At 42.4% G+C, this 13,233-nt stretch overlaps 1 protein-coding gene across 8 annotated transcripts in view; it reads left to right on the top strand.

Moving 5' to 3' along the window:
* Positions 1-13,233, top strand: part of tox2 (TOX high mobility group box family member 2) — an 86,785-nt gene that overhangs the window by 47,817 nt on the left and 25,735 nt on the right. For all 8 annotated transcript variants that reach the window (XM_049021911.1, XM_049021916.1, XM_049021910.1 and 5 more), the window contains one exon: positions 10,908-11,153. In XM_049021911.1, the coding sequence (XP_048877868.1) occupies positions 10,908-11,153 (246 nt within the window). The remainder of the gene's footprint in view (positions 1-10,907; positions 11,154-13,233) is intronic.

Raw genomic sequence — 13,233 nt, 5'->3', positions numbered from 1 at the left:
GGCCATGTGTAGGAGTGTGCTGATTCCGTAACAAGCGAAACGCTCAGAGGATTGAATTTCAGAGTGACCTTGCTTTAAGGATTGATTGCTGTTCATTTTAACCCACATAGCCGGAGAATTGAATTCCATTTAAAAATACCTCTTACAAACTTACGACACACACACCCCCCCACCCCCCGAAAGCCTGGTGAGTTTCAGAAAAATATCTGAATAATATGTTGGTATGCAGAATTAAAAGGGCATAGTGATCTTGATTATTGGATGCAGGACCACTGCAACGTGTTCTTAGAGCCAGAAGGGTTTCCCAGCCGAGATGCAGCCCATTCAGCCTGCCACGTGGTTTCATCCCTGCATTTCCCCAGCAAGATTACATGTTGCATGAAAGGGAAAATGGTAGCTCTCCCTTGTGAATTGTCTTTCAGCATCTTGTACTTCCAATATATATCATATAGATATTACGGTAAAATGCAGTGTGAAATGAAATATATAATCTCTGCTCACAGCGTTCAGTATCAACACTGAGACAAAACACGCTGCTTTCATGCAACTGAACTTAAGCCTCCATTTTGGCAGGTTTGCCATCACATAAAGAAACGGAGAAAATGACTCACTTTGTCAACCGAAAACTATAAATACGTAAAAAAAACGTGTTCACCTTTTCATAGCGCTAATCATGATCGTCAAGCCAGTTTATTACTGAACATGCACAGTTTGGTTGGTTATATCTGCCTGTTCGGTTCCACTGCTGGTGCTGTCCAGGGCTGTTCACAAATGACAGCGTCCAAATAAAGCAGTTGAATTACATTCTTGATTGTTAACTGCAAAGTTTAAGTTCATTGATTTACAAAACCATTAAGTCTGAACATGCTCAGTATGAGCTGCTCCTGGCCTGTTGTGTTTTTAGATACTGTTTCTTTTATTGGTTGTCCTTGAAGGACATTTAATCACTAACTGCAACAGGGCTCTCGTGGTCACACTTTTCCTTATTATTGCTAACGGTCCAGACTGCGCATTAGTCTGGATTATTTTGCAGCAATTTTCCAAAATACCCATATCGTTGAAACGTTGATGAGATTGATTAACACATCCGTGTGTTCAAGCAAGCCCATTAAACAAGATTATTTGGTTGTGGATAAAACCTAGAACTTCCTAGGGATATTACAGGAGTTAAAAGGCATGAGCTAAACATATATTTGTGTGGACAAATTGTGCTTTAGACTTCAGTAAGTGTCTTTGCCGTTATTTTTGAACTGTGCTTTGTGATACATTTGGGGGAAAAAATATTCATCTAAGAAACTTACCTGTTAGCCTCAAAGCAGTTTTAATTTATGGTTTTCAAAATGTTCTGAAGTTGAGTTTGATGTGAGTCAATAATATTCCTATAAGAGTATATATCTTAAGATTGGCCTGTCATGGATTTAGATCTATATTTGAATTTAATACACAAATTAACAGGTATTTGTCTTATTTTGACATAATTTTTGGCGCATTTTTTCTTCCATGCCAAATACTAAAGACAGTATGTTAAACCTTAATTCAAACAGCTGTAATATTTCATAAGATCTAAATGTGTGACTTCATTACTGCTAAGTCTGTTTAAACATACCCAGGCAGTTTGGGATTGTGTCCAATATCTCCAGAGCTACACAATTAAAATTGTACAGAAGCATCTCTAGTTTTTAATCAGTTTAGCAATTCTATTGAAAAACTGAGCTCCTTTGACCTGAATGGTTTAACATGCCTTTTACGATATTGTTTTATATTCTGGTATTATGAAGTCTGAATTATTTTATCACTTTTGGCATGCATTTTGGCTGACAGATTGCTGAGCTTTTAATTGGAATGTAGCTTATTAAATGATAAATACTTTCTCCAGGATGCCAAACAGAGGTTTTGATTGTATTAACCTTGAAATAATCCCTTCTTAAATGAATGTTAAAGTTGCAATTTACTCAGACCCAAAACCACAGAGTGTAATTGCAGGGTGATTAATGCATGCATGTGGATGCCTCTTCTATGACACATGCGTGAGTGTAAGTGCCAGGTCCAATGTGATGCTTCTGAGCATTTCTGTCTGCACGCATTCAATGCATCAGACTGAAACTGCTGCAGTTGTGCTGTTATTGTGAAACCCAATCACAGGAAAATGCAGGAAGTTAGAAATTCAGATCTGCGTTGTCTTGGTCCCAAAGTGTGCAATCGGCCACGTGCCAGAGGGCTTTAAAGGGGACGGACGTCGTTTATCAGCTGACGTTTTGACAGTTTACTTGATGATCCGAGATATACCAGGCTGTGAAAGAGATTAAAGCTGAGATTGGTCTGAAAACATTAAATTAATATCAAACAATATCATTGGGTTTTCTAAAAAAAAAGTTTGAATTAATGTAAGAGGGCAGTGGGGGGTAACGGCTCTTTGCCGGCGGTTTGCTTTGCTCTTTGGCTCCATGATGAAGGGGAAGCAGGTAGAGGTGTGACACACGGGCGTATGGTGGCAGGGCGGGTGAAGCTCGCACTCAGGGTTCTCCATAGCTGGCACCTGTCTCCCTGTTTTCACTGAACCGCGGCCCAGTTCCGCCACAGCAGCGGCCGCTGTGTCGCTCATACGGAAAACGCTTCTCTGCTGGGACGCGGCCAAGGAGCTGAAGGGCAGCGCTCATACAGTCAGGAAAACTGAAAGGCAGAATGTGTATGACAAACCTGCAAAAATGCAAAAACAACCCCTCCTCCCGCCCCCCCCCCCCTCCCCATTGTCTTATCACGCTGTTGCCCAACTGGCCCCTTTGTTATCCTTCAACATGGGCCATTGTCTGTGTGTGTGAAAAATATTTCCCATTATTTACACTTGCTCACCTAAGTAATGCTTTTCCAAATTAACTTACAGGGCAAGCCCATACAGTTGTAATTACATCAAACGGACAATTAATTAACGCGACTTAATTAATCATCACATGATCGGCGCGCAATTTATATTCATTCGATAAAACGCATTCTGTCGGCATGGGCAGGATTCCGAAAGCTACCGGAAATAAACACGGGGTGAGACTTGGTGGTTTAACTGATCTCACCTCCATGTATACGGGCCTGTTTGTGATAATTAGGTCTCATGTTCCCCTTACGTACGTTTTTGCTGCAGACGTTACTGATATATGCATGATTGTTGTGCTTCTCTGCCTCAGTAGCCTCTCCTAAGTTATTGAGGAATTGTGATCACTTGTGTAATTATTACTCAGCTGTACTTTATGAATCGTTTTGTTCACTATAGTCCACTGTTTGTCTCTGTACGTCAGTAATATTATACACTGTTTATGTGCTGAAAAGCAGCCAGAGATGTATGATGAAAGCAGAAGCACAATTCAGGTGTTTGGGCACCTTCATTAAAAAATACAATGTTGAAAAAGCAAAAGAGGAAACAGAACCTCTTACACCAATAAACCGAGTTAATTTTAAAATCCCGATGGATTTCGTCCTTGCCCATTCACTGGTGATGACTGATGTGTGACATATGTCCGGTCAGCATCTGGAAAAGGATTCGCCTCCACAGCAAGCGTGTAATTATTTTAACTTCTCTGCAGTGTCGATAAGCAAGACTGTTTACAGCCTCTGCAGTACAATTATGAGTTTTTTGGGGGAGGGAGGGGGGCTTCAAACCCATTTCTCTGAGTAGAATAAACATGTCTTCTTCCAGACTTTCTCCACTTCCTGTCTTAACAGAATATCTGATGGAAACCAAAAGCTGGGCCACACAGGGCTGATTGTGAGTGAAACTGAGTGCGATCGACAGGAAACACATTGATTGAGACTCAAATCATCGGCTCATTTCGCTGATTAAAACTGCCGTCGCTCTGAGTCACTTGTTTTAGCCGTTTTCCTGCTGTTTTGAGTTAAACTTATGATTGTAATTTACAACTTCCTCTCGCTGTTTAAATCCCACTGTATGTGCAGTGGATATTCAAAGCGGCCTTCTGTCTCGTTCTCTGAGACCGGGGAATGTCTCCGGATGCCCCGAGAAAGCGCTGGATGGAATACTAGGTCATCACAGGGCACTGACAGAGAGGGCAATGTAGAAACACCAATACAGTTACCCGAATTTAACGACGGGGGGGGGGAGAGGGGGGGCCTTGGAGGGAAACCACCCAGACAATTTGCAAACTCCACTGTGTCAATTTTGGACTCAAACCCGAAGGGCTGCCTTGAGCCCTGACTTGACACAGCATAATGCCCTTCAAAATGACTCTCTAAGACTTTCGCGGACAATCCTGTAATTCACCGCTGTAACACTGAAGCTATCATAATGCATGCATAATATATAACATGCATCCTTGTGTCTATTCATCTTCCAGCCTCTTATCCCAGTTCGGGTCACATAGGGGTCTGGAGCCTATCCCAGGAGGCACAGGGCGTGAGGCTGAAGAGCACCATGGCCAGGATGCCAGTCCCTCCGGGGTACAGTATGGGTACGGTGCCACCCACGGGGTGACAGTCCACCATACCGCCCATAGCAAAACATTCTAAATGTTTTACGCCTTATCAGACGTGCAAAAGTACCAGTCAGGTGTCCAAAATAGCTTTTCTTTTAACTGCCCCATGATTTTAGTATTACACTGAAATTTTTAGCTTTTGGAGCTTTTCGACAGGAACCAATCCGGACCCAAGCCGCACGGCAAAGAGAGACTAGTTACAGCGCGGTACCAGCTCACTCCAGCTTTCCACTGAAGATGGGTCAGCTCCGTAAAGGCAGTGTCGGGTTTGGATAGCAACAGCGATGCGAAACGGAAGAGACCCTTATTTACTGCTCATACAGTGTACATCATGATTTACTGTATGCAATTATTATTATTTATTTTTACTGCATGCTAATTTCAGTTAGCACGTCTGTGAGAATTGTTGTGTTATGCAAGCATGAAACACTAGCAGGATTAGCATTCACTTGCGTAATTTTGCATTATGAATAAATTTGGTTTATCTGGTCTATAGTACTTTTTTAAATAGGAATTTGGAAATTTTCAGGTTCCAAGTTTTCCAGAATGCATCACAATGTGTGAGACTAATAATGAATAATATATAGAATATACCTTTGTTCCTTCAGATAATCCATAAATAATCCAGTATCTCTGTGCATTTCGACCAATCAGATGGTGGTCACGCAACCAGCTTGGTTTGATCATTTCGACCAATCAGATGGTGGTCACACAACCAGCTTGGTTTGATCATTTCGACCAATCAGATGGTGGTGACACAACCAGCTCGGTTTGGTCACCCTTTTGGCTCTGTTGTAAGCAGGACCATGGCAGTGAGGTTACAGATTGCGTACGACTCGCAAACTTTGGAATGGAAAACCACCAGTTTGTACTTTGGCTCGGGGACGGCCTGGTTCTTGGCGGCGGTGAAAAAGCGTCCCTTCGTTAATGTTTTCCTCGGCACTTATATATCATGTCAGTGTTGTGTAGCAGATGGGAAGCCGATAGGAATGTAGCAAAACAAACGACAGTCAGAAGTCAGAACAGTAATGTAATACACCTGACTGTGTCCATGCAAGAAGCATTTATGGAAGTCAAATGGTGATTAAGTTTCACGGCTTTTATTCAGTGCACACGCTGTCCACAATGTTTACGGGATCTGTTGTGGTTTCATACATTGTGGAAGGTGCAGTGTGAGGGGCGTAACCTTAGAATAGCTGACAAATGGCCATCAGTAGCATCCGAGGAGTAAACTCCACAGCTTGGTCTATGGTGGTTCACAGTGAGGCACATGGGAGCAACATTCTGCCGGGGAGCTAAAACGGAGGTATGAGGAGGCGGTGGCAGGACGTCCCATGTTGGGCGCAGCAACATGCTGACAGGACAACTTTCGACGTGACCCGTGACTTGGTTTGACTGCTGGAGATAAAACGGTTCATGCGCTTCTACTCTTAATATGTTTCTTTGCACCTCCTACTGCAAAGTCAAACTTCACACAAAGTTTTCTTTCCTTCAGAATATTTGCTGAGTGGGCGTGTTTTTGACAAGGGCTGCTGAGTGATTTAAGTCTGAGATTTTTTATCTTTGTTTTTTTTACTTCCTGTTCGATCGAAGGAATATATACCTGACCCATGATTGCACGTTTAACACTGCAGGTAGGGGTGCTGAGGATGTTTCAGCGCCCCCTCTTGTCGTTGGCGGTAATGCAGTATCAGAGTACTGTACGGCTGCATCCTCATGCCTACAGCTAAAAACAAAAAAAATCCAGGCTATTTTTTTTCATGCTTGTTACGTTGCTGTTAGCTACTGATGATACAAAATAACTCTAAAGTCTATTGGTTATTCCAACGTACCGCAACCTGTGCTCAGGACGTCTTCCCACGCTTGTGTGTAATGGCTCACGCTTTATCTTCTTTGAAGTCCATCCATCCATTTTCCAAACCGCTTATCCTACTGGGTTGCGGGGGGTCTGGAGCCTATCCTGGAAGCAATGGGCACGAGGCAGGGAACAACCCAGGATGGGGGGCCAGCCCATTGCAGGGCACATTCACACACCAATCACTCACACAGGCAATTTAGCAAGTCCAATTAGCCTCAGCATGTTTTTACACTGTGGGGGGAAACCGGAGTACCCAGAGGAAACCCCACGACGACATGGGGAGAACATGCAAACTCCACACACATGTAACCCAGGCAGAGACTCGAACCCGGGTCCGAGAGGTGTGAGGCAACAGTGCTAACCACTGTACCACCATGCCGCCCCTTCTTTGAAGTCAAAAATGGTAAATTTAGTGTTTTGTTTGGTCCATTTTTTTGGTGGGAAATGTCAGGAGAATGAAAAGATACCCCTTATCTGATTGGATAAATCTCAGTCCAGTAATAAGACAGGTTGGAAAGCACTTATGGCTAACCCAAACCCTAACCCTCACTTCCCGGCTCCAGTATAAACATATAAAATCAAATCATAACACCAAAACCAGCTAATGTCCAGTCTGGTGGTGAAGCCAGTCTATCATTATCTGTTAGACCATCCCTCCAGATGGTAAAGATGAGGTCTGATCCTTAAGTCACTATGGAAACTCAAAGTAAACCCTTAATTGCATGATCACTGATAGTAATGTGTGGATGCATGAATAGCCTCATTTAAAAGTATTTACCGCCAAGTGAAAAGGTAATTATAACGACCAGGGATTATAAGGTGTAACTGATCCTACCACTTCCAGAAACACAGAAAGATGAAGTTTGCTGCTTGCATGTCGTGCACCGAGGTGGGTGACTCCGTGTGGCCGCCATTAAAGCCCATGTGTGGATAAAACACAACTGGGAATTCGATGTGGGCTCGCTGCTCGAGGAACGGCAGCCATATCGTGCAAATTCTCCTCGTCGCCACGGCGGTCCGGGAAGAAAGAATAACGGGATAAGCAGACAATCTGAAAAGGGCTGCGTTTCAGAGCTGTTGCAGAAAGACAAGCAGAAATTGCCGAGATTATTAATAGATAAATTATTATCAGGAAAACCTGTGTAATCACAGAGCTACTGCACCTATTTCCAATTGACAGCCAAATAATGACATGGGAGGATCCCATCGATAGCAGCCTGTGACATAAATGATTAAGGCTGATGAGAAGTGCAGTGTGTCAGGTTGCTTGTTTACTATGTTCTTTGATCTCCATCTGATTAATACAGTAGTACTTTTATGTATATTACATACATGCATACACTCAGTGGTCCCTTTATTAGGTACACCTAGTTAATACTGGATACATGCATACACTCAGTGGTCCCTTTATTAGGTACACCTAGTTAATACTACATACATGCATACACTCAGTGGTCCCTTTATTAGGTACACCTAGTTAATACTGGATAGGACTAACTTTTGTATCTAGAACTGCTTCAAAAGTAAATGAATGGTGGTTTCTCCATACAAATGTTGTACTAAGTTGTTGCTTTCGTGTTGCTTCGTTCTTGTCAGCTTTAACCAATCTGGCCGTACTATTTGCCCCGTCATTAACAAGGTTTTTTTGGTGAAATGCCATTGGCTGAATGTTTTTTTGTTCACCGCGCCATTCGCTGTTTACCCTAATCACTGTATTGTGTGAAGGTCCCAAGAGGGTGTCTGTTTCTAAGATGCAGGAAGCACCAACATCTGGCACCAACAATCTCACCATATTCATAATCATACAGATCTGGGGTCTCGGCCATGCTAACGCTTACACACACGACAACTGAAGCCCTTATCCCTGTCCACATGCTCTATGTATCCACGTGTAGCCACATGGTTTTTTTTTACTGGGTGGAGGAGTTGGCTGTCAGTCTTGACTAGCAGGTATACTTAGGAAACTGGCCTCTCGGTGTATGTTGCCTGCATGAAATGTAGTGTATGTACCCCTACATGGAATGGAGGGTGGGGTCACCTGTTCATGACCCCATGCTGATCCTCTCCGTGACGATAAGCAAAGCAGGGATCTTCATAGCCAGTACCTCTATAGGAAAATCCAGACTGTTTGTATTAGGAGTGTAGTGCTTAAGTTTTTTTTTTGTTGAAAGACCAGTGTGTCCCCTCGAGGACCCACAGACAGTCCGTTTTTGCTCCTTCTCAGCTCGGTAGGGAGCTGGGAGGGAGCAAAAATTTATACCAAATGTGTGTCTATGAGGAGCGGATTGGGAAACACTGCTGTAGACTGTATGTAAATCTCTAAGCAAGAGACAGGTCTGACCTGATGTGTGTGCTCACAGTTGTATGCATTACTTATTTGTGAATATTTTCTTTGCCCTTGAGATTTACCTTCTCCCTATAAGGGCATGAACAGCATCACCTTCTGTTTCTTTCCACATCCATCCATCTTAATTTTCTGATAAACCGAATGTCGGCTCGTATCCTTTTATCCCCCTTTCTGTTGAAACCGTAAACTACACCGCGCACATTCAGGAAGTGCATTAGGTTCTGTGACACATGATATGTAAGAAAATCAAATTATGGGAGATCAGGAGAGTTATAATGGAACTTCATTCATCTTCATTAATCCACGGTGCAAGTTTATCAGTCATCAATCCTTAGATACATATGTACAAGGTACACAGGCTGCCTATAGAATATACCGTGCAGACACTGTCTATACAGTATATACTGCGTATTCAGAGTGGAACAGATACCCTGCTACACCTGAGGAACTGTCCTCTACATTCAGTCCTTCAAACAAAAGTTCCCTCAAGACTAGAGAGAAGTTGCAGCAATGCTCACAATACTTGAACCCTGGCAGACTCAGAAGTTGATGTCTGGAACACACTGAATGCAAGAACACAATGACATTGTGAGCGATGGTGGAGATGTGGGGCTCCCATTGGACACTGACAGCACGCTGCAGCTCACAAAGCGCCCACTGTTTACAGCAGATACTTTTGTTTCCTTCCAACAATTATGAAGGAAATTGAATATCAGGAAATGTTCGTTTTCTCGTCCATTAGACCAAACAATAACGGCACCCTTGAAAGCCTGAAAAAACATGGTCTTCAAAGTACAATCTAGTACATTAATCTTTAATTTTTATCAGAAAGTAGGTAGGGAAATCAAATAAAATTGCTGCAATTTTTAGTGACTATCTTCAAATGAAGGCACAATTAACCGGCATGATTTTTTCGTTATGGATGCATGGTCTGATTTATAGCATTTGAAATCTCGTAAACCCTTACATGTTTTTATCCATTATAGAAAGTACAAAACAGCTGCATTACCAGAGGAGAACATGTATTATATAAATATTAATGAAAAAACATGAAAAAAACATTAAACCCAAACTTAAAAATAACCATGATCACCGCTAGCGATGTTGTTACAACATACAACAAAAAGAGCAGATAAAAGTAAACCACCATTCCTGAGCATTTCCTTTCTCTGAAGTAGCTAAGGAGTGTTTCACAGCTAACGAACAAGGAAAACTGGCAGCCCCTAAGAAAAATTTGCTTTCATTTCGTCTTGCTCATTTATTTGCTAAAAGTATTTATTTTCAAGACAAACGGCTGGTCTGCAGTGGAGGATATCAGCCAACACAGAGATGATATTGAATTTATTTCTGAAATGTTTAAGAGCTGACTGTTTGATTTATACTGCAAGACATGAATCATAAAAATTCTATTAAAAACCTCTTGAATTCTTGACACTGGAATATTTTTTGTGATGATTAATATGACTCAGTCATTATAAACAGAGTCAAGTCAGATTGCCTGAGACAGAATTGCCTTTAGTTCCCCAATGAATTTTCAGGAGAAGACTTTCATATTCCATTATACATATCTATGTCTGGATGGTTTTAGCTGATAAAAAAAACAACTTTCAAATGCCCATACCTGTTTAAAAATGTTACAAAGATTGAAATTACATCTTATGCTAAAGATTAGGTTGAATGAGTTATAGGTTTTCAAGAGATTGCGACAGGAAACTGTCGATCTTGACCTTACACTTGGGTTACACCATATGTTAATAGGAAATAAAGCCAAAAATGTGTTCCCACTGACTAAATAGCATAAGTAGAGTAGACGAATTGGGTAGTAGCTGTTACAGATGTGGAGGGGTGGCTCTGTCTCATCACAGGCACAGTTCGGACAGGATGTAGTAACTGTCTGCTACCTTTAAAGCAGACTGGGGTGATTGACGTAGCACTGGATGAGGAGCCAAGGCAGCACCGGGGGGGCAGTTAGAGCTGCCTGCCTATTACTGAACTCAGAAACAAAAACGCCAGCTTGAGAGACACAACAGTAGTTTGCTGTTTGGACTTTAATGTTACTACTGAGCTTTGCCTTTTTTTTATGAACCCTATTATTTTCTTACTGGGTATTTAAACGCACTTTAAAGAGAACATATAACTCATTATTTGTCTTACCTTCACTATGACTCCAGATAGAAACTTTCCAGAGATGTGTGTTGACAATTTTCATCTCCCCTTCTTCCAGAACTACTCTGGTCAGGGTGGGGGAGGCGGCGGAGGTGACGAAGACTACGAGATTCCTCCCATTACCCCTCCCAACCATCCGGACCCCTCCCTGCTGCACCTGATGGACCCCGAGTCTGCCTACTTCTGCCACCCTCTGCCCCACAATGGGCTGATAAACCCTTACAACTACCCAGAGCTGCCTGCCATCATGATGTCCAACATGCTGGCCCAGGATGGGCATCTGCTGTCCAGTCAAATGCCCTCTGTAAGTCACCTCGGAATCCCTGCAAGAATAAGTGTTAATTTAGCTTAGAGTATTTAAGTCTGACCTGCTAGCACGTTGGATCCTTGCTAATCTAGTTCTTGATTCTCCCATTTTATAAATAAAGTCTCAAATGAAAGTGCCTTTGTATTTAGAGTCAATTGAGGCTTTAAATGCTAATTAGTAACGCATTAGAAGACACGATGAAGAAATCAGTGGGTTTTTTTATTGTGTTTATGAACAAAGTATCTGTTTGCTGGAAGCCTGACCACTTACTGTGACAATTCCATGGTCATACGTTCAAATCCAGACAAACAGCCCAATGATTACAAAGGGTGAGAACCCTGACTTGTTCTGTAAGTATTTACTATTGTTTTGTTATTTTTTAACTTTACTGGGAAAATAAAAGAGGCAAAAAGTGTCTCAGTTATTTGGCTTAAATGAGAAATGGAAATCTGGACGAGCATTCATGTAGCAGGACAAATTGTTCTGTTGTGTTTTAAGCTCTGTTAAACTCTGAGAATAAATAGTCAATATAATTTGAGCTTATGATCATTTTATATTAGTCCTAAATGAACAGACCTAGAGTCCAAGAGGTTTCATGGCTTAATCAGTCACCCAGCATTAAGTGAGGAGATCCAGAAGCTACCGGAGCTGGTCAGTCACCCAACATTAAGAGGTTCAGAGCTTCCTGGAGCTGGTCAATCATCTAGTGAGGAGGTCCAAATGGTTCCAAGGAGCTGGTCAGTCACCCAACATTAAGAGGTTCAGAGCTTCCTGGAGCTGGTCAATCATCTAGTGAGGAGGTCCAAATGGTTCCAAGGAGCTGGTCAATCACCCAGCATTAAGAGGTTCAGAGATTTCTGAAGCTGGTCAATCATCCAGCATTAAGTGAGGAGGTCCAGAGCTTTCTGGAGCTGGTCAATCATCCAGTGAAGACGTCCAAAGGGCCCTGGAGTTGGTCAGTCACCCAGAATCAAGTGAGATCGTCAACAGGTTCCATAAGCTGGTTAATCACCCAGCATTATTGGAGGAGGTCCAGAGCTTTCTGGAGCTGGTCAGTCACCCAGAATCAAGTGAGGAGGTCCAAGAGGCGACATTAGCTGGAAATGTGATTAATTGGAGATAAATGTAATAATAAATAGGATTTCTTATTACCAAAATCTCTGGGGCTGTAAGGTTCTTTTATCAAATATAAATGAAGTGGCATAACGGGGGGAGCAGGAGTGAAAGAAAGAGAAATGGAACAGAAATGAACACTCTGCTTTGAGATAGGCATCTGATGTAAACACCCAGCTCTGGACTAAAAGCATGATTATCAAAGTTTTAGCAATCAAACAGGACTGTGGAAATCCTTCCTTTTTGTGCCGTGTACCTCTCTCGGGTTTGAGGGCTTTGTCGCAGGTCAGTCTGCCTGTACAAGGCTGCCATTGATTTTTTTTTCTAGAAGCTCTCCGTTGCTTCCTTGGAAACCCTTCATGTCACAATGGCTCTAAGAGGTTCCGAAAAAGAAAGGGACGCGTATAAAAACAGGCAAGTGTGCACTCCTTCTGTCAAGAGTCATGATATCAAAGTCACAGAGTCATGATATGTGCTGGGAAAAACAGAATCGCTCCCTTTGATCCTTGTGTAAAACATTAGCGGCATGCTAATTGAGCTGCAGACTAATTTGCCCTATTGTGGCTAATGGATCCCATCGCTTGCATGTCAATCACACAGGTGGGCGCATTCGTTCCTGCGCCACTGACGTGCGTGCCGCAGCGCACCCCGGTCTTCTCCTTGCAGCATTTTCACAATCTTACAGATGCCTCCTCTCATATGTCCCATTCGTTCTGGATCTCAGTGACATCCCGGTGATTGCTTAACAAGCAGCAACATTCAAATCAAACAGTGAAGCTTCATGAGATGATCTTTAAGAGGAAAGAAAGGTTTAACCAGTCCATGCAGTGCAAACAATTTAGGGTTTAAAGATACACGTATCGCAAGTCTTTCTGTGTCAGTTTTGTCTGGTACATTTAAGTCCCTTAAAGTCTGTATGTGCTTCTCTCATCAAAATATTCACACAGCTACAGCTGGCTGTAGA

This window comes from Brienomyrus brachyistius, chromosome 8 (assembly GCF_023856365.1).
Source record: "Brienomyrus brachyistius isolate T26 chromosome 8, BBRACH_0.4, whole genome shotgun sequence".
Lineage (NCBI taxonomy): Eukaryota > Metazoa > Chordata > Actinopteri > Osteoglossiformes > Mormyridae > Brienomyrus > Brienomyrus brachyistius.
The sequence above is the reverse complement of the archived record's forward strand: the minus strand, read 5'-3'. Positions and strand labels throughout refer to the sequence as shown.